The sequence below is a fragment of the Mytilus californianus genome, unplaced genomic scaffold (genome assembly GCF_021869535.1).
Source record: "Mytilus californianus isolate M0D057914Y unplaced genomic scaffold, xbMytCali1.0.p SCAF_4, whole genome shotgun sequence".
In the NCBI taxonomy this organism is placed as follows: domain Eukaryota; kingdom Metazoa; phylum Mollusca; class Bivalvia; order Mytilida; family Mytilidae; genus Mytilus; species Mytilus californianus.
In genome coordinates, this window is record NW_026262690.1 from 41,202,947 (window position 1) to 41,230,448 (window position 27,502).

At 32.4% G+C, this 27,502-nt stretch overlaps 1 protein-coding gene across 1 annotated transcript; it reads right to left on the reverse strand.

Annotated features, from left to right (window-relative positions):
- LOC127736923 (putative N-acetylated-alpha-linked acidic dipeptidase) lies at positions 1-27,066 on the reverse strand. Its single transcript, XM_052247488.1, has 18 exons — positions 26,771-27,066; positions 24,570-24,870; positions 18,099-18,224; positions 17,664-17,847; positions 15,982-16,078; positions 14,721-14,813; positions 12,142-12,227; positions 11,555-11,674; positions 10,778-10,863; positions 9,000-9,063; positions 8,707-8,774; positions 7,792-7,883; positions 6,610-6,697; positions 4,957-5,034; positions 3,777-3,942; positions 2,715-2,796; positions 2,204-2,296; positions 1-605 (listed from the first exon to the last, which is right to left on the reverse strand). Exons 1-18 carry the CDS (start codon positions 27,064-27,066, stop codon positions 407-409), a joined length of 2,319 nt encoding a protein of 772 aa, XP_052103448.1. The 3' UTR covers positions 1-406.
- Between the last annotated feature and the right edge of the window lie 436 nt (positions 27,067-27,502).

Sequence of the window (27,502 nt, forward strand, 5' to 3'; positions counted from 1 at the left end):
TTAAAAGATTTCGGATGCAGATGATTGGTAATATAGTCCTACATAGATCCCATTGTCTTGCTTATTATGACGCGTTATAACGAATCTCTCTATATATAGAAAACAAGTGATTTACGAAATAGGATGATTTAAATTTCAGCAGTGACCAGCCTTTAGAACAACAACATAGGATGTGCATGACTTTAGATACGTACATTAGGATGTGGCTGATTAAAATTATTTTCTCTCCTAAACAGTAAACATTTCATAAAACACGAATGTTATTATGCTTAAATTAAGCCTGTAATACACTCTAACATTGGTCTAAAATTTTGCAGTCAACTATTTTTTTTCTTTTAGCATGTAAGCTTATACAGTTTATGAAACGGAAAAAAGTGATTGGTAACAAAAGCCATGCTAATGAGATTTACATAAATTTAGTAACTTCTCGCAATGTAGAGGCTGCGGATTCAATAGTGAACAAAATAACGGAAAAATGTTTCTTGACTACGTTCCATCTTTGTGTCTGATTTGGATCCTTCTCAATCTCAAATAAAGCATCAACAAGTCCCGGAAAACTACTTCCAGCATAGCTATTCACACTGCTCTCAGCGAACAGAACATGTCTAGAAATGAAAAAAAAAGTTATATAGGTTCATTAAAAACTCATATTGCTAAGAATTGACGTAAATATAGCGCATTGTATGTCAATAGTCAGCGCAAGTACTTATTATGACATTTGTCTAATCAGAAATATAAAGTAGCTTCATAGATAAATCATCATCGCAGAGAATTAGCAACTATGTTGCTAACTTTAAGGATGTTCGCTCCTCTTGTTTTTGAATTTTTGTCAGATATTCGGAATCCTCTGGTTTTATCCATGTGGTGCCAATAAAAATTTTGCCCACTATAAGCCCTACTTTTCTTTTCATAATTTTATTACATGCAGTTTGAAAAATACAAGCACACGGACCACCCTTCATTTTTTTTCGGTTTTTTTTTCGTTCTGTTATTTATAAACTTTCAATTTATAATAGTCTTTTAAACCGCTTGTTATTTTGAAACAGAGGAACAAACATCTGTTATGAAAAGCGTTTTGGTAATGAAATCAAAATTGAAAGAATCGGAAGAAAAACAAATTGAATTTCATAATCTTTCGTGCCTAAGCGGATTGATTGAAAATAACGGTAGTGAACTGAATTTACAGAATTTTAACAAGTAGGTTTACTCATACACTAAACCTTTGTATGTACGTCTCGTTGTCTTGGAAACGACGATATATAGACCATTAATCCTCCACAATATTTGACACGGAAAAGAATTAATGTAAATGTGTTAAATTACGTAAGAGTGTAAAAAGGAATTATTTATTTGTTAACTGATTTCATTAATTTTTACCATTCTTTTATATGGTGTTATATATTTTTTTGTATGTCCCCTACCCCGAGTACCGTGACATATTGTGTAAAACAGGTCCGCCAATTCAAAATTTTACTGCTGTCAATGTAGACTGTTTGCCGTTATTCCAGAGTTAATGAGCAAATATTTAGTTTTATAAGTGCATGTATAATGCTGTGCTCGCACATGGTTTGGATTTGCAGCTCTCATGCATCTCGTCCTGATATATCTTGTTTTCCGTTACTTTATTATTCCATTTTAATTCTTATTATGCCTATTTTATAACAATTAATGTTTTTAATAAATGTTGGAATTCTGCTTTTCTGTTCGATTTTGTTTTTACTGGTCAATATAAAAGCAGGTTGCTTGTACCGTCACAAACCTAGATTAACCCTACTGATGATACCCTTATAGGGAGCTTTTCTACAGAGCTCAAACAGATTTGTAGGACAATAAAGCGATGATTTCAATGTTGTGATATGAAGCTTATTCGTCATGACGGAACATCATCATTCATAGCGAAGTTTTCTACAACGTCATTGTCAAAATATTCAATTACGACTGTTTACACGTAAAAGACTGAAAAACATGCTTCTTGTTCGTAAGTTACAACAGTGCAAACGTTTGAAAACTTCTATATATTCTGTCCATTTAGCAAATTTTCAATATTTTGTGTTGACTTCTGTTTTTCAGTCATGCCTGTGTTGAAATTAAATCATTACTTGTTTATAACAGACGCAATTAAGAGCATTCTATCTGCTTCAACGACTAGGGATCAATAAAGGTTGTTCGGTAATCTGTTGACGTCTTCTAGTCTGACCCTCACCTTGCAAACGGTCTCCCAGGCAACCCTTGTGGATCAAGGAACGCTTTCTCGAGTAATGTCATCTGATCGTTGATCATTCTGATTACATATGGACTGAAATGAAAAATCGTTCTTCTGAAATTGTCCACAAGCATGATAACGAATATAAAAAGACTTCAATAGCAATAATAATCGTATTTAAAATACAGTAAAGGAATGACATCGCTTAATAAATATCTTGTCTTTGTTTTGTACAAGTATGCATATTGTCTGGGTTTAGCTAACACAATGGTTCTGTTACTTCTCAATGACATTTTGAAGTAATTAGTGTGTTGGACATACATTGGTTGTCTTTGTTTTGTACAAGTATGCATATTGTCTGGGGACAAATTCGACATATGTGAATAAGACTACAAAGCAAAGTTTTTAGACAATAAAAAAAAGGACACGGTGCAATGTATTGCTTTTCTAAACCAAACCAACACTTGATTATTCAAGTATGATATGTTGTATTTATTATAAATTTACATACTTTTGCATGTCTAGATTGTCAACAAATTTCTGAAAGGATGTTGTTGACTTTGTGAATGAATCTGCAACATTATGCAGTTCGGCTGAAAATATAATATAATGAATGAACAAAATTAGAAATACAGTTTTTTCTCCGAATCAATGTGTATTTGAAATGCATGCCAGTATAACTGTCCTACTAGTAAAATTTAGAAGAAAAAAACAAACTAGATGTACCAAATAAGATAATGTTCACAATTGTATTTGACCTTTCCCACTTAGGTAAAGTATTGTTTATCCTAGTACATGCGGACGCATCAACAGACCGGTTCTTAAAAGCGAACTATTACACGAGAACTTGGACTTCAAACTTAGAAGTTAATAATAATAACGTCATTTAATGTTATATAACATGTAATTCAATACCTTGTGGTCAAACATTTTGATATTGTCTAATACATATATAGTCTTAGATGCATGATTTTTTTTATTAGTTGTTAGTTATTAGTTATTGGCTTTGGACTAGCTGTCAGTAGCTGCGAGTACTCTCAAATCTGTATTTAGTGTCGTTTTGTTGTGGGGATGTATAAGTATCCCGCCACGTCCACTCTTTTTTTTTGTTAGATGTATTTCTGCTTTGTATTGATCTGATGAGTTAAGCCCTTTTCAACTGATTTTTATAGTTTGTTCTTATGTTGTACTGTTACACCACTGTCCCAGATTAGGGGGAGGGTTGGTGCGCCTTCAAACTAGTTTAACCCCACCACATTATGTATGTGCCTGTCCCAAGTCAGGAGCATGTAATTCAGTGGTTGTCGTTTGTTGCTGTTTATCATATTTGTTTTTCGTTCAATATTTTGTACATAAATCAGGCCGTTAGTTTTCTCGTTTGAATTGTTTTACATTTGTCATTTCGGGACCTTTTATAGCTGACTATGCGGTGTGGGTTTTATTCATTGTTGAAGGCCGTATGATGACCTATATTGTTAATTTCTGTGTCATTTGGTCTCTTGTGGAATGTTGTCTCATTGGCAATCATACCACATCTTCTTATTTTTATAGTAATATTGTTAAAATACATTACACAGGCTAATGTTGTTCTTTGATAACAATTGTCCATACTCATGTTCCAGTAATGTTACCAGTTGTTGAAGTTTAAGTGAAAAGTCATTTACAACAAATGGAACAAGTAATTCTTCTGACAGACGTCTTGTTACTTCAGCAATGACTTGTGCTACTACTCTATGATACTATTAAAAACAAAACGTAGATGTTTTACTGGAAGTTCTGTTATTTTTACTCATTTAAGGATATTGAAATTAGAAAACAATGTATCAAACATATTTGTTGCTGTCTTGTGGAATGTTTATAATTCAATCCTTTATTTCATTAAACGAGGATTACCAATAGCACAAGAACTGGGATATCGATGGTCACCAACAGTCCAAGGCTTAGAAAATTAGTCCAGATAAGACTAATAGTAGTTATACTTTACGTTGATGTTCCATTATACATTATGTTTTGGTCAATCTTTTTATGTTCTTATTACTAAGGAACTAAGGTTCCAACTCTCTCAGGCAAAGTTAACCGAAGATGAATTTGAGGCAATAGTGATATAGACTTGAACGATTCTATGTATGTATTCATCCCTAGCTTTCAATTTTTGGTTTGAGCGTTCCAAGTGAAGGTTTTTATAACAGTCCAAGGAATATCGGTAATGAGAGGATCCTTCGAGGATTTTTTTTCATATTACCCTTTTAATCGCTCAAGTAATTTGATGAATTTTACTTTTCGAGCGGCGAATTAGTCATTAACAGAATCATTATGAATAAATTTGGATTAAACTGTAAATCATACATGAACCTTGAAGAAATTTACATGGATAATAAACTTTTTTGAGCGGCGAATTTGTTATAAACAGACACCTGGGTTCTATCATTATGAATATCTTGATTTTCTAGATACACATTTTTGCAAAGCCATTGTTCATACCAAAGGCAAATAATTCCATATGTACGCAATAGATTTGAAGGCACATGCTTACCTGTGTCTGTTCTTAATCATGAGTTTATTTTGTTGCAGAACAATTTGTTTGCATGTAATATACTCGATTATAATTATGGTCACCAAAAAAATATAATGTACTGTAGTCGCTCCTGTTTGTGATGTAGTATGTTAAATTCAATAAATATCCTGTTCATATTACTGGTATTTCTAAAGTTATCATTGTAAACAAAATATATATTAAGCAGCTGTCTTTATACCTTGAAACCAGGGTCTATCAATTTGTCGACAACGTTGAAAGTTTCATACTTGGAATGATACAAGGGATAACCACCAGTCTAAAAGATTAACACACATTATATATATATATGTAAAACGTTACTATTTTAATCTCAATTTCATATTCATTTATATATTAGCATTTGCTACAAACATATTGTAAAATCAAGATGACATAATTTGTATACAGGTTGAATTGATAATTGATTGTCTTTTAAATTGAGTTTTCAGAACGCTGCAATAGCTATATAAAAAAGAGGCGGAAAATACTATTATTATACTTCATGTTAAAAAGCCATATTTTGATTGGCTAATACGAGGGTGTTAATTTACTCTATCGCATGGCTGAGCGGGTGACAATTTTTTTGAATGTCACCCTCTCGTCCAGACCAATCAAAAATCGATAATTTAAAGGACAATGAATTGAATTTACATCAAGTTATTAAAGACAATGCTTAAGTTCTACGTTTTGGCTCAGATTCTATTATTTGAAATAAAACATCTTGCTTCACTTCTGTTGATTTTTCTAATACCCGTAACGTTGTTATGTACGTGACGCCATAGAAAATACTTTTAAATAAAATTCATCTGTAAAAGACAATAATGATAGGACATTCAGTATAATAAATTAAATAACAGATAGAGCAGATTGGTACCCCTCGAAAAAACATTTTCGACCTTGGCTTCGCCGCGGTTGACAATGTTTTCTCGGGGTAACAATCTGCTCTATCACCCTCTCAGCTATGTGTTATTTATATAATGGGGCATTAAAACTCGTAAGTCGAGATAAATTGACAACGTCATGGGAACAAACGAAAGACGACGAAAAGACAAACAAAATATAGAAAACGAATGACTGAGCAACAGACGACCTTTTGATATATACTTGGTAATTGAAATGCTGTGCAAGGATAATTCTGTTGTTTCAATTTTCGTTCTTTGCCACCAAATTTTGAGATATTTACGCTGTAAACATGCATAAAACATTTTGTATACAATATGTATCTATTATTAAATACCAAATTAATCAAACGGGTCAAAGAAGCAAATGGGTGCGGGATTTTCTCGCTGCGTTGAAGACCCATTGGTGGCCTTGTGATGTTTTATGCTCTTTGGTCGGGTTGTTGTCTCTTTGACACATTCCCCGTTTTCATTCTCAATTCTATTTACTGAATTTTTCAGTCATTTGATTTTGGCTTTGTAAATTTATAAGTGCCTTACATACTTGATTTAAATGATATGTTTTACCTCTTAATTTTCAATTCATAAATAATGAAACTGTTCTTAAACTTATGTTGCAACTATCTCAAGCTGAGAAGTAAGACAGTTTTTGCCGTTCTGCATATAGTGTCTGATATTAAAATGATCTAATTTTTATGCTATGAAAAGTTGTTTTTTCATATTTTTTTCCTTAGCTTGAATAGTGAAACCATTAAAGAATTACATTGTCAAAGTTATTCCAGATACTCGTGTTGAGCTCGCAGATATTTGTTTCATAAGTCTTATTAACAAATACAATTACTTACATGATAATACATAAAGTCAAACACTTTCAAAAATTTACTTGTTATTCAAAGTTCTTTCATGAATAAAAGTGATTTTTACCTAGTAAGAACTTAAGGGTTTGTACTCACAATCGTTGAATATGATATGTCACATATAGGAACACCAGCAAGTTGTACAAATGGTGCAAAATCACTTCCAGAACCAGCTACATCAATGCTGCAAGAAGACATTATTCATAAGGATACATCTATACACCGAAGCAAAATAATATATTTCCAGTAAGACACAAACGAACATATGTATTAACCTGGAGGCTCCTGGTAAAAATATGCCAGATTGATATTTATATTTTCACGATACAAAAATTAAAAAAAAAGCAGATTATCAATTTCAGCTTAAATGCTTTACCAGTGCATACAAGTGAAATGTAGGTCGACGAATAACTGTTTTCTTTAATGCCAAGATCACATTATGCATTATCTAAAATGAAAAATATAAAAATATTATTTAAAAAATCATCAGAGCAGCCTCAAAAATAGAAAGAACCTGCCTTAAGTATCCATCATAATTTTTACAACCAATGAATTGATTTAAAAATTTTAATTTTCTTATTTATCAATTCAATGTTTGCAGTTTTCATTATTGTTTTTACGGTAATATTTAAAACCACTATAAGTTCATAAAAGTCATGATTGAATGTTATAATTCATATATTAGAAGTTTATCGACGATTTTAGTCCTATTTGTGATTTTATAGATCTTATATTGCTGATCACTTTGACTAAATACAGTTTCTGTCTAAAAGTTTCAAGATAATTGCAAAATACGCAAAAATCGTCGCAGTGAATTGATGTTTTCCGATAATTGCCATATTTTGGTATTTTATTTTTGTTTTTATGATAGACAAAACACTAAAATGGAACATACATTATGTCATTGTCTTTCAAGTGCAATAAGTAGCCAATAATCGATGATTTCAGACATATCGACATCTGTGTAGTTCTTGCAATGCCGGTTATTTTTTTAGTAAACGGTTCTCCTTTTCTTATTATAGTCTTCAAAAACACGTTAAATTGATTAAAATCATTTTTTAAGTTGAATAAACATATCAACAGATTTAAGTTTTTGTATTGCCAGAGACATATAATACATTGTATTATATGTCTCTGGTATTGCTAATCAATTTTGCTGTTTTAAACAGTTTCCTATTTTCAAGATAACGAAAAAAGGCATTAAAATTGTTAAAAATGTCAGTTTATGAAAATAACTACACTCATGACAAATATCGTTAACAGCTTGTATGATTTTACCTTGGTTTGGTTTTATCTTCCTCATCAGGATGTCCATGTGCCCATTTTGAATATAAAGAGCTATAAGTGTTTTGCATATCGGGACTTGGAATCTAAAATGAAAGCCGTTTACTTTACTATGGATTTACAAAGATTATATGTTGATGAACTCAATTATACATTAATGATGTTTGCTACTCTGTTTCAAAAAATTGATAGTACATAAATAACGGAACTGAAAAAGAAGAAAACAATTAATTTATGGGTCTGTGTGCTTGTTTTTGAGATATAAGCCATTGAAAATTTGGCGGGAAATGATTCTCTCTAGATTTTTCATACAGTTAACATTGACAGCTTTTTTCTTCCAAAAACTATGAAAAAATAACAAGGATTTTATAAGATTTTCAAATATGGCCTTTGAACCTATATATTATAAAATTATGAAAAGAAAATTAGGGCTTAGTGAGCAAAAATTTTAATGGCAATACTTGGATAAAAACAGAGGATTCCGAATATCTGACAAAAATTCAAAAAAAAAAAAAACAAGAGGATCGAAATTCTTAAACAAGAATCTGCGTTCATATTACACCATTGCCTGCTTGAATTATATTTGGTATATTTATTAAAATTTTAATTCATGTATGTGTAAAACTCATTTCAAATCTATCATTTTTCACAATGACATAATACAACGCACTGTTAAATATAAAAATAATAAGATGTATTATGATTGCTTAAATGAGACAACTATCCACCAGAGACCTAATGACGTAGATGTAAGCAGGTTTAGGTCACCGTATTGCGTTCAACTATGAGCAAAACCCATACCAGATAGCATGATATAAAAGGTTCTGACATGACCAAATGTAAACCAATTCAAACGAGAAAATCAACGGCCTGATTTATGTACAAAACAATTTATGCTAAATATCTTACCTTTTTTGTTGTATCATAAATAACACGGTTTAGCAGAGGCGATGCAGCTACAGATAGTGAATAATTTCCTACGATGAGAAAAAGCAATGTAAAAATTGATTTTCCAAATAAACAGTCGAGTGTATGTGTACATGTAGCTTAGTATGCATAACATTTTTGTATTGAACAAAATTATCTGCGTCCACATACCTCTTTCTGGATTTTGGTAATTTTGACACGTCTCTGCTGAGACGAGAATCTTAAAAGTATTTATCTTTTTTTTCTTTTGATAAGTAAATGATAATTTTACTTGCCTGCCATTGCTATATCTACATTAACATAAGCAACAGATCGGGTTTGCAGATTTTTAACAAATTGCTGAAAAATAAAACATTACAATATTCATTTTTCTACACTTTTATCATGACCCCAATTTATTTTAACCTTAAAAAGTGTTTAAAGAAACCGCGGTGCATATAGGCAAAGGGCGAAATAGTACCAATGCATAGTTTCCTTTTAATTTTCAGTATAATACAGTATAACCTGATTAAAAGCATATGATTTACCACAAGAGAATTATTAAGATAATATTAAACGGATTTTTTTGTAAAACTACAACAAAAGCGCTTTTCGAAAAAAAACGTCTCTTCAGTGATTGTCGATGCAAATAAATTTTGAAATTCAAAATCTAAAGTAAAGAATTGATTTAACCATACATAACAAAATCATAGTAGATACAGCTCCACACGAGAGAGCGGTCTTTTTTTCTATTTTAGATTTTGCTGGAGAGTAATTAGCAGCAAAAAGCAACATTGTTATATGAGCATTCTGCATCATTGACGTGATTGTTCTCACTAAACATGTAAAAACAATGTTATAAGAGGGGCAGTTCTTTTCGTTGTTGGATGCCTAAATGTATTCTAAAGTTCGACAATTCTCTCCAAGAAAACTGTCTTTTAAAAAAAAGATGATAATGGAATAGGATGATTGGACCTCTTTTGATCTACTGTAAGGTTCTACAGTATGCATAATTCGTCAAGATGATTATATCATCCTACTTTCCTCGATTCTTACATAAATATCTCAAAATATTAATAATTAATATAAGGTAGAAATTTCCTGAGCAAGGAACACTTGTCGCTGGACATTAATAAACCGGTCATCTACCATATGCAGTGCCTTGTATTGTTTTCCTTCTAATTATGGAGAGTCAGGTTGCTTGTTATATTCTAGATTTTTTTATTATACAAAATATTTAATGAGCAGCAGCTTGCAATTAATTTTGTCTTGACATTTGTTAGAAGTATAAAGACCACAATTGCATCTTGTTGTGTGGAATCTTGAGTTTTTGTCATGGATATTGCTCATTAGTTTAGAGAGCTACTGTGACTTGACTGTAAGTGTTGCTCTCCACATATTGCAGAGTCATTGCTGTTTATTCAAAATTGTGACCAAATTGCAATTTGTTTTATCAAACCAAACTGTTCAACTGGTCAGAAATTCCAACAAACTGCTGTAGAAAACCACAGTCAAGTCGTGAAAGTGCAAGGTGATAAACTAAAGCATACATACATTCCTATAAGACTTTAATTCAACTTCATTGATATCATGAAAATGTTTATAAGAATTTCTATACATTCTTCTATTGTAATTGTCATTCGAAAGGTGATAGTTAGTAGTTTATAAATTGCTAAAAAATGTCATTGATATCAATGAAGTTGAATTAAAGTTTAATAGGATTGTATGTATGCTTTTATTTTATCACCTTGCACTTTCACGACTTGACTGGATTACTACAGCAGTTTGTTGAAATTTCTGACCAGTTGAAAAGTTTGGTTTGATAAATAAAATTGCAATTTGGTCAGAATTTGAAAGTGCAATAGGTGTAGAGCAACACTTACAAATAACTACTAAACATGTTGTTTACAATCTAATGGAAGGATGAAAATAGTAGTTTTAGTCTTGAATCTGTTGAGTGATGCATTAACATTATGTTAGATTTTGTATATTGTATATTTTTATGAATTGTAAAAGTTTTTTCTACAGTTTTCGCAGAGATGGGTATAGAAATTCAGATATACATTTAGTTTACCTCCACCCATTCATTGGAACCAATTAAGCCATATTCTTCTCCACCCCAACTACAGAAAATTATTGAACGTCTTGGTCGCCATTTTTCTATATAAGGAAAAAAGATATTGTAGTTACCAGGAAATAGTCCTTACGTAGAAACCATTGAAAAAGTTTTGATAATTCATAATTTCAGGATACAGAAGCTAAATTGATGTTCGTTATGTACATTTTGAAAGTTTATGTCTTTTCTGTGGTGATAAAAACCAAGAGAAACAAACGTTGGATACCAATCTACAGAAACGTACTGTAACACCAATTTGATTGGCGTTACTGTACGTTTGGTTGGCGCTCCCTGGATTAGAGAGCCGATCAGCTTTTAGCTTAATGTTATCGAGATAGGTAAATCCCGAGCTAATTCCGAATAATTAGTTGACGATTTTTCATCGGCTATGCCTCAAGGCGTTAATGTAGCCTTCGTAAAGCAGCGAAACATAACGACTGAATTATTCGGGTTTGGAAGGAGATGAAAATTTAACTTCTCAAAGGGTTTTTATGGCAACTATGTGCCACAAGTGTCACCCAATGAACATTAGATAAGAATAACTTGTAAAAGGTCTCCCAATCACCAACCCTGTAAAGTTTCAGAACATTTCGCCTTTTAGTTCAAGAATATTGTTTGCAAACAAATCAGTTACAACAACAACACACTGAACAATACAAATAATTATCATTATTAATAATAATTAAACAATTATCTTTTTTTTTTAATTTGTTAGTAACTAACATTTTGACTTACTTGTTTTAACAAGATTGCCCATAACACGTGACATTTCCTTCATAACAGCTGTACCAGTTGATGGATCTATTGCTCCAAATACCCAAGCGTCTCTATGGTTACCCATAAGAACATAACGATCTGAACAAAACAAATAGCAAGAATTGAAGAAAATACCCACAAAAAACTGTTATTAGTTAGTCCTCATTTCAAATGTTTTTGTTTTATTCTGTTTTTGTTCTCCGCAGCTCAATACTCTCCGTTCTGGTTGTTTTAAGAAAATTGTAAGACTTTTCTTTGCTGTAATATTTGCACATAACAATTTTATTTAATTCGTGTAGTTCAAGAGTTGATGACAGGAGAAGCATTTATAATAATTGTTTGATGGTAACGTCCATTGGAAAATAGTTGAGGTTTATTCTAGACTGAAAATTATAAATAGAAAACTAGTTACATGTATAGTATTTTTATGTATAATCACACAACCTATATAGCACAATAACAATTTTTATATACCTGATTTAATAGCGAATCTTATTATGTTTTTCATGTATGATTATAAAACCAGTCATATATCAATAAATAAATTACATACATGTATAACTGACCTGGTTCAATAGCGCCTCTTATTATTCCAAACACATTGTGTATTTTCCTTCTCTTATTTGAAGTAGAAATTCTCATACGGACTTTCCTTAAATTGAAAAAAAAAACAGAATTGATGAAGATTGTCATTGAATAGCAGTCAGGGACATTCCTATCTATCGCATGTACATTCAGGACGGAGAATTTTTTAATGTTCTATGAATTTCTATGAATTATACTTTCATTTTTGGAATATACCGATGCACTAGCACTCAATCTTATATAGCCACATAAAGCTCACAAGGAACCAATATGTAGACAAAAAAAACCTACTCTGCCACTCTTAACTACTGTACTATACAAATAATGTGGTATGATTACCAATGAAACTATCCACAAAATGACAAAGATGTGAACATCTAACCAACTTCTTGTACGACCCTACAACATTGAGCAAAACTCATAAAAATAGTAAACCTTTAGTTAAATGGCCAACGGAAGACTAAATGTGGAACAATTCAAAAGAGAAACAACGACCCGTGCCTTCTTGACTTAACTTTTTCCCTCTAAAACAAACGCGAAATTACGCAAATAGTTATTTTGTTCTTAAGTTTGAAAATTGTCACAAAGAAAAATATATATAAGTAAATTCTGTTTTCATATACTTCTTGTAATAGATGGATGACTAACACTATTTGAATTAATAGATCAACACACAACTAGAGGTTAACAAGAGACAAGTGTCTGTACAAAAGGTCAAGCTCTAAATCATCATCGGTTTCGTTGTCAATAGGTTATACAGAAACGATCAAAGATCTGCAATAAACACACAGTTATCCAAACTAATACAAAAAAAAAAAATGATATAACATCCACTAACTAGGTTCTTAACCGTTGACATGCGCATGCATACTAATGGACTTAAACTATAGTTAAGGAAAATCTGAATCCAAAGATATGGTATGATTGCGAATGAGACTCTCCACCAGAGATAATATGATGTAAAAGGTTAGCAACAATTACTATTGGTCACCATACGGCCTTCAACAATGAGCAAAACCCATTACGCATGGCAAGCTAAAAAAGGTCCAATTCAATCTCTATAAGCGGATTAACAAAAGGTACAAAAAAGCTAGTTCAAAGCCAATTACAACTAATAAAAAAGCATATTCTCCCAGACTTTAGTATCAATGAATACACATCCAACTGGTTTAGCTTAAAATGTCATAAACATCAACGTTCTTTCTGGTGGATAGTTATCTCATTGGCAATCATATCACGTCTCTATATTTTTATAAAGATGTTGTCAAAGATAAAATTTACAAGCACATCTACCAAACCTATATTTTCACCACAGAACAAGGCTCAAGTCAGGAGCATGTTAGACAATGGTTTTCATTTGCTGCAGGATATCATGTTTGATTTTCATTACTTGTTTCAGGCCATTGTTTTCCTCATTTGAATTGTTTTACATTTTGTTATGTCGGGGCTTTTCATAGCTTGCTATGAGGTATGGGCTTCGCTCATTGCTGAAGCCCGTACGGTGACCTATAGTTGCTGATATCTACGTCATTTGGTCTCTGGTAGACAGTTGTTTTATTGGCAATATTACCACATCTTCTTATTTTTATATTTATTTGAGTTATATGAGTTTCAGAAATCCAATCGGCAATCAGACCCCCAACGAAACAAAAACCTCTGTCCGACAAGAAACTGTGGATGTGCAGCGTAAAGAGTCGACTGAATTTAAAGTATCACTAAAAGCACTTAACTTATCATAGGCACACTAGTAGTCCCATACACCCAAAAATCATTTCAACATGAAGTCTTAAACTACAGCAGGGTAAATAGTTGGAAGGAAAGACCGGCTGTACTCACCAGAAGACAAGATGAAATGAAATTCGACGGGCAGGTAGTTCATACATAGCAAGAACCTTCAAATGTTCAGAGAAGGCATTAAAATGGGATTTGGTAATGCATATTGTCGACTATTTGAATTTAGAAAAAAATATCTTTCTTAAGAACTTCTGTGTAGTAAATAACGTCATAACACTACCACATTGTTGGACGCATAGTCGTTCGGCACGAACACAAAATAATCCAGAAGCCTGCATAAAATTAACGATCTTATCACTAACCCTTTATTAATTTGTAAATCATTTCAGAATATCCACAATTTCATGATTTTCAAAGTATGATTGTTTGTAATTGGGTCTTTAGGAAGTTTTGGCATATGTTTTATTTATATTTAATGTATCGGTATATTTTGTGTATGTCACGGATGGCACGGAAGAATAGCATATAACTAGATACATGTACTTAAATGTGTTACATGCTGATCTGCGATAATAACACATGCATATATTTTAAACTCCCTCAGGGAAATTGACTTTAAATGGATTTGACTATTAGTTTTAGGTCACTTTTGGTCATATCGCTCTTCACTTGTTTAGGTACTTTACATCCATGTCTTTCAAATATTTGGCTTTCAGCGTTTCGGATGAAGGTAAATCCAGAAAAGCGCTTCTGATGCATAAAATCTACAAAGTGTTATTTTAAGTAATTTTGGATATACTGTAAGTAGCTTAACATGTTAATATACCAGTCTGTATTGTTAAGAGGTCCTCCAATTCTGTATGTAACATTCATGGCGCCTCTCCATGATGCTGGTAAGTTGGCTGTCCCTGTCATTTTACTATAAAGACATTCAGCCTCATAAATAAGGTTATATTAAGTTTTCTGATACGTCCTTTGTTTTGATATAACAAAAAAGTTTTCATCATTAAATGTACATCTGATGTATTTCCTACCATTTAATTACGTCTCTTACGTATACATTTTATACTAATGTGGTTTTTTTTTCTCAAATACTTTAGGAAAGATGGCATTTTTTGTATACTATTTTATCAGCAACAATATCAAAACGTACAAAACGTTGCGATAGTTGTTCGGTTGTAAGAATGACGTGGCTTGGCGTGACTTTCATTGAAAATTTGACGCCAATGCCAATGGGCATAAAAACTGTGACGGTGCTGTATTGATACGTGACGTCATTATTTGGCTAATATGTTTTTGAGTACATACCCTGTTCTTGATTTAAAATTAAGATAGTAGGATCAAAAGAAAAATGAACAAATTGAAAATAAAATTTGTTTCTTGCAAACTGAAGTTAAAATTTGAATTTACGATATCTAGTTATATAAACATAATATTTAAGTCCTAGTCGCCTTAGATTTTCCTAAATTCTTTGTTATAATAGCTATCCCAACTCCTTTGTTTCAAATATCTATTAAAATTAACATTTGATGAGTAATCATAGTGCTGAATTTCTATACCTACACTCTTTAAATGGCAACATAGATGGAACTATACTAGTTCATCATCAGATATATAGAGATTCTACCACTGCATCAAGTGTAATACGATATTAATCCACTCGAGACAGTTAAATTTTCAAATTTAAGACGCGAGGCTCGCCGAGTGTTTTAGATATTTAAAATTTAACTGTCGAGAGTGGATAAATATCGTATTGCACGAGATTTGGTGGTGGAATCTGTTTCTTTAATGACTTTAAGACGATATACTGACAATCTTAATCCTTCTTTTCGAATGTTCCGCACAAGGTGTGTTCTTTCTTTTTTGACATCATCAGGCATGGTCGCCTTTTTTCATGACGTCACAATAAAAAATTCAGTGGAAAGCAAGAAATTTGACGTCATAATCGAATTATGACCAATGAAGAACTGAGATCAAACGAACCACACGTTGATTAAATAAAAGTAATCAACAGGTCAGGAAAAGGATAAATCGTGTAAGAATTAGAGAAAAGAAATGTTATTTATAACATTTTCATACAGACTTACTCAAATAATTCTCTAGCTATTCCATAACCTATAGGATGAACAGGAATTGTAGGTAGTTTCATGCTTGGATCGTTTTCCTCAAGTCTATAAGCAGTTTCTATAAAGAAAATAAATAATAAGAGGTTATTAATCAGTATTTAAGCAAGATACATTCGTCTCGCCTGTGCAATAACTTTAACGGTACAAATTTCACTGCACTAGATGCCCATTTCGACAATAGATGTTTTTTCATTGATGCTCTAGGCTGATATTTTAAAATCTGAAACTTATTAAAAAATTGAAGAGCTGATAAAAACAATCAAAGTACTGAAGTTCTGAACATCGGATGACCGCAAGTTCTTGTGGATGGTCAAAAGCACTTGTCACAGAAAAAAATCACATCTCTATACCTGAAACTGAGGTTAATGTACAGAGATATATTTTTTCTGAGACAAGTTCGTGCGTGGATGATGAATAAATGACAGGAAATTCAACCTCACCGTAATAACTATTATATTGTAGTAATACAAATAAGTATACACTGGTTTGTTGTTATATATTATATTAATATAACAGTTACATATATATATATAATTTTCATCCATTTGTATGTCATTCTATCATACTATTCTAATAATAGTGCAGTGCAAGTGCATGGTGGACACTCTTCTGTAAAAATTCGATTTTTCTAAAAGGGCATTCCGGTGTATTGCTGTTGCCTAGACTTCCATTACGTAACTTTCGTGTTGGGATTGTAACCGATCTATAAACATGATAAATACGCGGACATTATCGAGTGCAAAATAACATTCCTTATCGCTTGTTATAAATTCATTTTTTCAATGGATACTCCTGAAAATATTTTTTTTCAAACATAAATTAATAATATGAAAATGTTTTGTCGTTAGAAATATATATATAAGTAAAAAATCTTTAATATCTATGCAAACGTACAGAAAATGTGTGTTAACGCATGCGGAAGAATATCTCAAGAACGTTTGTAATCTCCCATGCAGAGTTATCGGTCCTCGCTCTCTCTCAAGGACCGATAACTCTGCATGGGAGATTGAAAGTTTGGCGGGAAAATATGAATGCCTACTCAAATCCAATCTATTAGAAAAATCGATTTATTACAGAAGAGTGTCCACCATGCACTTGCACTGCACTATTATTAATATAGTAGAAAAGAATGATAAACAAATGGATGAAAATTATATATACATGTAACTGTAATATACAAATATTAATATAATATATAACAACAAACCAGAGTATACTGATTTGTATCACTTCAATATCATATTTATTACGGTGAGGTTGAATTCCCTGTCATTTATTTATCATCCACGCACGAATTTGTCTAAGAAAAAAAATTTATATCTGTACATTAACCTCACTTTCAGGTATAGAGATGTGATTTTTTTTCTGAGACAAGTGCTTGTGACCATCCACAAGAACTTGCAGTCATCCGATGTTCAGTACCTCAGTACTTTGATTATTGTATACTATTTATTTTTCATTTTTCTTCCCAGGCAAAAATATGTCCTGCATTAATTTGTTATAACAGTAAAATTCCTTATCACAACACAGCAGTAAAGCTAGATAATAACAAGTTCAATCTTAAATGCCACATTTATGTTATGTAGAGTCTACTCTTTCCACTTTACATACAACGTATAACATAATGTAAAATAATGAAGAACCTGTTGCAGGATATCCAGGTGTTAATGGATCGCCATCAGTTTTCTTCACAGTTCCTCTTTGTGTACCAGAGGGAGGTAACCATATAGAGTGAGGATATACATTTTCTGTTTGTCCATTGGAGTAGTCAGCAGGATCGGAATATATAATTATACCTATTGCACCATGTCTGGATGCTTGCTGAACCTGATATAACGAAGAAATACAATTGATAGGTCAAACAGCTTTTCTTTTAAATCGTTTCAAAAAAAAAATCTGTTATGTTTCAAGAATAATCTAAAGTTTAAAAGAATATGACCAAAATATAGACTGTTGGTGTTATTTATAATGAAGTTCCAATTACTGAACTGTATAAGGTTGTTAAACTTTTACTTAAATTTTATGTTATATGTGTAAATTCTTAACAAACTAGTTTTCATTTTCATAACTTAAGGTACCTTGTCTCCTCTGAAGATTCTGCCATATCTTGCGATGACAATTTTTCCAGACACATTTACCGATGTATTAGCTTCAATGTACCTGTAATCCTCTACTCGTCCGTAGTTAACGTAAACAAGTTCTAACTATACAAAAATAAAGATAAGGAAGAAGAATCTGTACTACTACTATAAATAAAATAACATTTAGATGAATGTTTTAATTTAGTTCAACTTCTGAACAAATATTTTTTTACATGTTATGTTATAATAGAGATTTCCCAATAAAACCAACCTATCTGACCGTATCTCGGCCCATTGCATTGAAGGATGACGGAGGGGTGCATAGACTGCATGAATTTTTGGCTCATTGAATACACATACTTTGTTGGAATAGATGCTATTTAAAAAATAAGCACAATCTGCTATTTTGATTATGTACATAATTTATATTAATTTCGGGATGATTTTGTTGACAAAAACCTTTTATGGCAATAATTAATTAAGTTACCGGTAATCAAATGCACCGATCATTTCACTTGACCCATATATTTATTTCTCAAAGGGTGAATTCTTAAAGCTACTAAATCAAAATCAAGTTTGAAAAAATAAAATTTATGAAATCTGAAGCGAGATGATATTCTCATTTTTGATTTATTAGTTATAAGATTAAAACAAGAGTTTCAAACACACCGGAATGTAAGAGGTATACACGACTTACTTCTTGTTTTTTTTTAAGCATACTTCTATCATTTATTTCAAGATACTTTTGTCAGAGGTAGAAATTGTCTTTAATAATTATAATTATGCATGGATTCTAGGAAGAGTCTATGCAAATGTATGCGTACTCTGAATGTGCCTTTGGTATCTTTCTCCTCACTTTTTAACGTCATTGCTGACAAATTGTTTTTATAAAATGTTTGACGTTTAACTTATGCAAATATGCATGAAAAACGGACATGTACGGACTATTTGATTGTAGTTTTGTTATGTAGGATGATCATTTTAGTTTTATGACCAACTTATGATAGCAAGGGAATATTATATTTACTGGACTGTACGTCCGCCCGTTACTCCTTTCCGTTCAAAAAGTAAAACGTTTAAAATTATATACCAAATTAGAGTTTGACCCAGATTAAGTGGTGCACTGAACATGGAAATTTGGGGCACGGTACCTTAGTGCCACATATTCTTGTTTTTGATTATACATGTACATGGATATGTATCTTCCGTATTAATAACCGCCTCTTTGGTCTTGTAGTAGCGGGCTCGCATCGACAGAAGGGCCACACAAGTGATCAGGGAATAGGAATATGGTCACTCTTAATTGATCTTCTTTCAACCGGCATTAAAACCATTGCCAAAGTGGGACGTCCGTTTGGCTGTGCGGGATGTACAAGTACGCAGTCACGTCTGATCATAATGGAGACGTTGAATCCGATGTCTCTTGTAGAGAGAATGTCACGCTCTTTGTACACTAAGAACCCTTGCAACAACTATCTGAGGGGTCCGTAGGTGGCCTGTTGCAAGTCCAAATTTCTGTCCCTATCCAATATACCTTCATTTTCCATCTAGGACGGCCTCTATTACACGACCTACCTATTATATTTATTGATAATTTGTTCTCTTGATGAATATGCATGAAATATTTGCCACTGGACGTTAAGCAACTAACTATCTACCAATTGACAGTAGTGTAGCTTGAATTTTATTTCTAGTGAAGCAAACGATATGAATCTAGGCAGTCAAAGCATTAACTTGGTTAAAAGATGTCAATGCCAATGAGGAGTGGACGGTTAATGGCAAATCAGAATCGCAGAATAGTTTTCAATATTTACTATGAAAAACACGGTATATTTTTTAAATAGTGAAAAATTTAGTTAGGCAGTTGTCTCATAGCGTTAATGGAATCTATGCCACTGCTCGAGTGCGGGAGGTCTTGGGTTCGATCCTCGCCCGGTTCAAATCAAAGACTGGCTGCCTCTCTGCCAAGCACCCAATATTTAGGAGTAAGAACAAAGATCGGTCGGTCCGGAGTCAGAATCATGCGTCCGGATAGGGTGACATGTCGTCCTGTGGTCTAATACAAAGTCGGGTTCGATTTCATCTTCTCATCCTAAATATGCATATGTAAACTACATATGCAACGAACACTTATATATATATGGCCTTACATCCTGTTAATACTAATATTTTAGCGTTGCGCAAAACCGTGATCTTCTACACTGCATTGGGAATAAAACATCGATAAGGAAAACAAAAGAATGCAGTCTACATAACGCATCCAAAGGCGGATGTAGGGGGGCTATATAGAGTTTAATAAATGGTTAATGCATATAATTTTACATTTTTCACTCCTAACGTTGTCTAGCCCCCTTTTAAAATCCTGGATCCGCATCTGACATCGCCGAAATCTTATTATCTTATATTGTTCTGTGTTTCTTTCCTAATACATTCCTTTCAGTGATTTATGCAGTAAAACTAATTCGGTGACCCCCTAAAAATAGTTTATCAGTAAAATGGATAAAATACTATAAGTTAATGTATTAACATATATCAGACCGTTAGTTTTCTCGTTTGAATTGTTTTACATTTGTGTTTGCGCGCATTTTATAGCTGACTATCAGTATGGGTTTTGCTCATTGTTCTAGCCGTACGGTGAACTATAGTTGTTGATTTCTGTGTCATTTGGTCTCTTGTGGAGAGTTGTCTCATTGGCAATCATACCACATCTTCTTAATTTTATATTCAAGGGATGCAAAATCTTTTGCCTGGAAATGGCTGTTGTATTTAGACTCCGATAGCATTCCTTTTAAATAAAACAACACGGAACAGTCCTTAATCGAGCACACCTTCTAAAATAATACATAAATAGAGAATTGCTATCTATACATTTTATAGTAAATATATAAAAAATACTCTGTATAGAAATTTAATGGAAGCGATAATTTAATCTCAATTTTCAACTTTTTATAAAGAGACAAATTCTGACAAACACTGATTTCGACATTTCTGAAATTGTCATAAAAATATCCTTCTAAAAAATATTTTCCCCACAAAAAAAGTAATAAATAGATAGAAAAAAAAGAAAGAAAATCATCGAATAACGAAAAAATAAGCATGTATTATGCTCGTGTGTGTAGTGATGTCATAGATTTTAACGAACGTAATCAATGCATCACTGGTAAATCATTAAGTCAGGGATTTCGTTACCATAAATTACGTAAAACTTTTACTAAATTCTTTCATAGATACAAAGATATGAATAGTAAATTTGGCTGTACCTGTAGAAAACAGATTAAAAACGGTATTTCACATCCTAAATTTTACGGTAATATTGTACTTAAAGCGCGGAAATCACTATGTGATCCGTGTAAACTCATCGAACCTTTAAACAAACTTATTAGTAAAGGTTATCTTACCAATGTTGTAATTAGATCTTTGAATATAGTTTACAATGCCACTCATATCGATTTTGTCATCAGCAAATTAAAACATAACTAAATTTGTATTCTTTTCAAACGGGATGTATAAAGACACACCCACGTTCATTTTGATCTATAAAGAGGTTAACTCCTAACTATCCTACTGCCTGTCGATACATTTATTGTTGGCACTGCACAATTCATGTCTTCTTTGACTGTCCATGACGTTAAAATACTAAATCCCTGGGATGTGTTTTAGTTGATTTTAGTCTCTGATGCATGATTTTTTATTATTAATTGTTTTTGGCTTTTAACTAGCTGTCAGTAACTGCGAGTACTCTCAAATCGTACTTTCTTTTAAAAGACCTGTTGATACTAATTGTAATGCTTTTTTGTAATTTAATGTTTACTTATTCAGGGTTATATCTTGTTTTATACCAGCTTTGTTAAGTGTTTGGTATTTCTATAAATTTTCACTTCTTCGTACTATGAACATCAAAATTATTTATTTTGTAAAAATATTTCTCCTTTCTCTATTTGAACTGTACACGTATACCTAACAACAAAATTATTTTCATTTACCTGTGTTTAAAGTAATTGCAAATGGCTGATATTTTTGTTCAAGCATATTGTTTTTCTTAAATTGTTTAACATTCACAGCGGTATAACATGTTACTTTAATTAATCTTATCTTAGTTTATTTATTTTGTATTTACATTGTATCATAGATCAAATTTATTTGTTCAGTGTATGTTCACTGGTGTTAATATGTCTTTTGATTGAGTTAAGCCATTTCAATTGATATTTTATAGTGTGTCTGTCTATGTTGTGATGTTACACTATTGTTTCAGATAAGGGTGAAGGTTTGGTTCCATTAAAACGTTTAAACCCGCTGCAATTGTTTGCACCTGTCCTAAGTCAGGAATCTGATGTTCAGTAGTTGTCGTTTGTTGATGTGGTTCATAAGTGTTTCTCGTTTCTCGTTTTTTATATAGATTAGACCGTTAGTTTTCCCGTTCGAATGGTTTTACACTAGTAATGTTTAGGGCCCTTTATAGCTTGCTGTTCGGTGTGAGCCAAGGCTTCGTGTTGAAGACCGTACTTTGACCTATATTGGTTTACTTTTATAAATTTTGACTAGGATGGAGATTTGTCTCATTGGCACTCATACCACATCTTCTTATATCTATGTAAAATATAGAATAATGGGGCGTTCATCTGCAAAGTATACTGAAAAAAAATTGTCATAATCAAAACCATGAACGATAACTCAAATCGATCGCGTGCTAGGTATGGGATACGCGTGTTTGTTTATACGTGATCTTATGTCAGTGAAAATATAGGCGGGAATCTGGAAGACCGCGTGATAAATAAAAATGCAAGATTTGTATCATTTTTCATCATGTTAAAATTATTTTATATGGACGAATATTCCAGTGTATGATTTTAAAAGTCTTGGAATAATTTGTTTTAACTTCAGCGACGTATGTAATCAAATTCAATGGTTGGCAATAACCAGTCCCATTCGGTCCGTACGTCGAGTTACGTACGTATGTCATTTTATTGGAAATCTCTATTTAAAGATTAAAAGAATTGGTCCAACATAGTTTCATAAAAAAATAGTATGGCCAACGTATATAAAAATATCTTGTATACGTGATCTTATGTCAGTGAAAATATAGGCAGGAATCTGGAGGACCACGTGATAAATAAAAATGCAAGATTTGTATCATTTTTCATCATGTTAAAATTATTTTATATGGACGAATATTCCAGTGTATGATTTTAAAAGTCTTGGAATAATTTGTTTTAACTTCAGCGACGTATGTAATCAAATTCAATGGTTGGCAATAACCAGTCCCATTCGGTCCGTACGTCGAGTTACGTACGTATGTCATTTTATTGGAAATCTCTATTTGAAGATTAAAAGAATTGGTCCAACATAGTTTCATAAAAAAAAAATATGGCCAACGTATATAGAAATATCTTGTATTAGGGAGGGATAAATCATACTTTATAAAATACTACTCTGAATTCAAACAAAGAATTTGTCCAAAACTGACATTTTTAGAATGCTTGATTGATAACATATTTGTTTCGTTTGGAGGATGTTTTTTTCAGCAAACAATCCATATTCCAATGGGAATCAGATGTTCTCCTTTTCTTGCCACATTATGGATAGCTATATACATGGTGTTCTCTCACTAAATGATTCAAAGTTTGGTCCTATGTTGAACTTGAAATGAAGGATACACAGATACTGTTAAGTTTGCTTCATATCTTGACTTACATCTAGAAATTTACAATGCGAGTCGGTTTAGAACAATACTTTACAACAAAAGAGATGAGTTCAGCTTCCCAATTGTCAACTTTCCATGTCTATGTAACTACATTACAACAGCGCCTGCATATGGAGTATATATCTCCGAGCTTATACGATATTCCAGAGCTTGTGTTTCCTATCATGATTTCCTTGAATGAGGGTTGCTGCTTACAAGGAAGCTATCAAACCAAAGGTTTCCAAGTGGTAGCGTCGAAGTCATCCTTTCAAGAAAACAATTACAGACGTAATCACGAGTTGGTTGACCGTTATGGAATACCTGTTTCACAGATGACGACGGATATGTTTCAATTGTCATAACCGCAATCCCATCCTCATTTCCTTTTTCACGGAATGAGACTTATCACCGAATGTGCACTAACCATGAGCAATAAGACAGGTGCAACATGTGGTGGAGGATAGGCTTACCCTACCGGAGCACCTGAGATCACCGTGGGTTTTTGTGGGGTTTGTGTTGCTTAGTCTTTAGTTAGTTCTATGTTGCGTTTTGTTGACTATTTGTCTATTCGTCGTATTTCGTTTTTGCCATGGCGTTGCCAGTTTGTTATTGGCTTATGAGTTTGAATATCTCTTTTGGTATATTCTGCCTCTATTTAATATAGATCTTTGGTTTTTGTTTTTAATAGCCAGCATAATTTTTCATTATATTTTAACCTGTTGATTAGTTTTAAGTCACCTTTAAGGCAAACATATGTATCTGATTCGTTTAATTTACAGCATAGTTACCGATGTCACAATCCCAGGAGCCGAGTATGCATTAAATGGAGGAACCACGTTACTTTTGTTTTCTGAAGGGTCTAAGATGTCTTCATACAATGGAGATGCATATTGTATATCGTCTGAACCGTTTAATATCTGGATTTGGTTCATGATGTTCTCGTCTGTTGTATTAGGGTACGAAAGTAATACATCATACGGAGTGATAAAAACTTCATCCATTCCATTTTTCTTCCAAAATGTTTCCAGTTCCTTCGCTTGTTTCAGGTCTGCTGGTGTGCCAGCAAGATGAGGGTTTTCAGATAAATCTCTAATATAAAGAATATTAATATCTGACCATTATTATTATTTAGATTTCTTTTAAAAACAGGAAAACAATGTTTACAAGTGTTACCCTTTATTTTTGCTCTGAACTCTTAACGTATCATAAAAGGGAGTCTAAACGTTTACGTAGTTAAATTCTTGTCGCTTAAAAAAATCGCTATCTCGCTCTTGCATGTTTTAGTTACAGTGACCTCGTACTAACAGAATTTGATCACAAAAATCTAAAATGAAAAAAAAAACAATAATCATTTGTAAAGATGTCTAAAATATGCTATAAAAGATATGTCAGTGGATAAATGAAACAGCAGCCAAGAATATTTATGACATTTGCAAAAAATTAACGTCTCCTGCGAACTTCCTACGTGAATCCAAATGAAGGCAATAAATCAAACAAAGTATACATAAAAATATAACCCCGAAGTTGACATGACACGTTGGTTTAAGTAAACATTGTAACATTGTTTTCCTGTAAGGAATGAGACAAGTTTGGAACCGCATTTGTTTAGTCTTCTCTGAAATAAGCACCGTGGTGGTACAACATATCTAATTTCTCCGATTTGCAAATAAGCTTTGAATCGATGTACTTTAAATATAACTTCGATTTTTTAGTTTAAAATAATTCCTTCTTCGTTGATGAATATAGATAGTAAAATGTAGAAAACAAAACAATCGTAACTGTCTGGCCTATACTTGTTGAAAAATGATAGAGAGTACAAAACGTACATATTATCAACGTTCAAATATCTCCTTTGAATATCAATCGAGTCTATACATTTCCAATTAAATATGATTAAAAGTATACTTGAAATTGTATGTATAAATTCTGGTTGCCGATCATTTTTCAAATTAAATACATAATTAGTGTGCTCTAAATTCGGCACCTACATACATAACACACTGATTATTCAGATCATTTGAAAAAAATCCCGATTCCTTGTTCTATAACATGACATTTAGTAAAACATGTCCTTTTCTATAAAGTCTCAGTTTCTATATGGTATATCACATTCAGAAACAGATGCAGGACATTTATGACCTCCTGTGGACAACTGCGATTCCTCGAATAAAAATGCCACTTGTATCGAATGAAAAAAAAAAAGGTTTACAAGATTATTTAACTTCCAGATTACGCTTAAAATCAATTTGTTTTTATTTGGGTATTTTTCACATCTAACATGTATTAAATTTTGATTCATGAGAAGCAACTATAAATCAAGGGCAATTAATACTGCCTATGCGTCTGTTGTTAAGTTTGGCGAGACAGAAGGTAAGCAATGCTTGCACCTCTGTCTCTTTTTCCCTCTTTCGATCCATCAATGTACATGAGATGTGGTATGATTGCCAATGAGACAACTATTCACCATAATTCAAATAAAGTGGATGTAACCAATTATAGGCCACCGTACAACCTTCATGTTTGTTTTTCGTTTATTGTTTTAAATATAAATGAGGTCGTTAGTTTTCTCGTTTGAATTATCATTTCGGGGCCTTTTATAGCTTGCTATGCGGTATTGGTTTTGCTCATTGTAGAAGGTCGTACTCTGACCTATAGTTGCTAAGTTCTACGTCATTTGGTCTCAATTTGAGAATTGTCTCATTGGCTATCATACCGCTCTTCTTATTTTTATAATACCTTTGCCAAAAAAAAAGAAAAACGACGAAAAGACAAGCAAAGGTAAACAAAACACTACACAGAAAACTAGGGATTGAGCAAACCCTGACAAAGAATGGGGTTATCATATGTGTTCATTACAAGTATTAAGTCGCATTCGGTTGCAAGTTGAAGGAATAAATAAAAATCTCAATTTTGTCTTGTTAAATATTAGAATATATTCTAAATTACACAAGAAAAAAAAGAAACAGAAATTAGAAGGGAGAAATCTTACTTTAGATATGTTCTTATATAACTGGCATCTATACTGTTCATCAATTCTTCATGGATAGCTGGGTCCCCATCTTTTAGGTAATATGGAGACAAGTTGTCCCATTCCGGTGTCACTTTTTTATTTGCGTCAATCTTTTTGTCTGTTTTACACAGTGCGTATCGTCCAATGAGTATACCAAGTATTATTGCAATAAGTACGATGAAAATTGCAAGTATATAAAACGCATATCTTGAAGAAAATATACTCCTGCTGGAGTTTTTAGCTGGTTCGTCCAAACTGTAACCTTTTTTATGCATTGTATATTGTGTCCTTAAAGTTAGGTGACACCCTTATAGTCACAGCATATCTTAACGTATCTTTATACAAGATAACATCATATTTGCTAACCAGATATTTGATAAAAATCATGGCTTATCAAAACTATTTTTATCATTTATGTTAATTTTACACTCGGAGTTTTAAAAGATGGAGGGTTTTAAGCATGAATTTAGTTTGACTATGATATTTAAGGTGGCACGGTAGTATTTCCTGGCACATAAGGGATAATGATAGCCTTTTTAGACTTTTCACCACTTTCTAGCACTGCCCAAAATTCTACGTACACAGTTTACTGAAGTTCTTTCATTATAATTTTCAGAAATGAATTTAAATATGTATCATGACCGTTTACTTTTTTTGCTATCTTTAAAAACCTAAGGCCACTAGTGCTTTTAGGTCTTTTATCATGCAGTG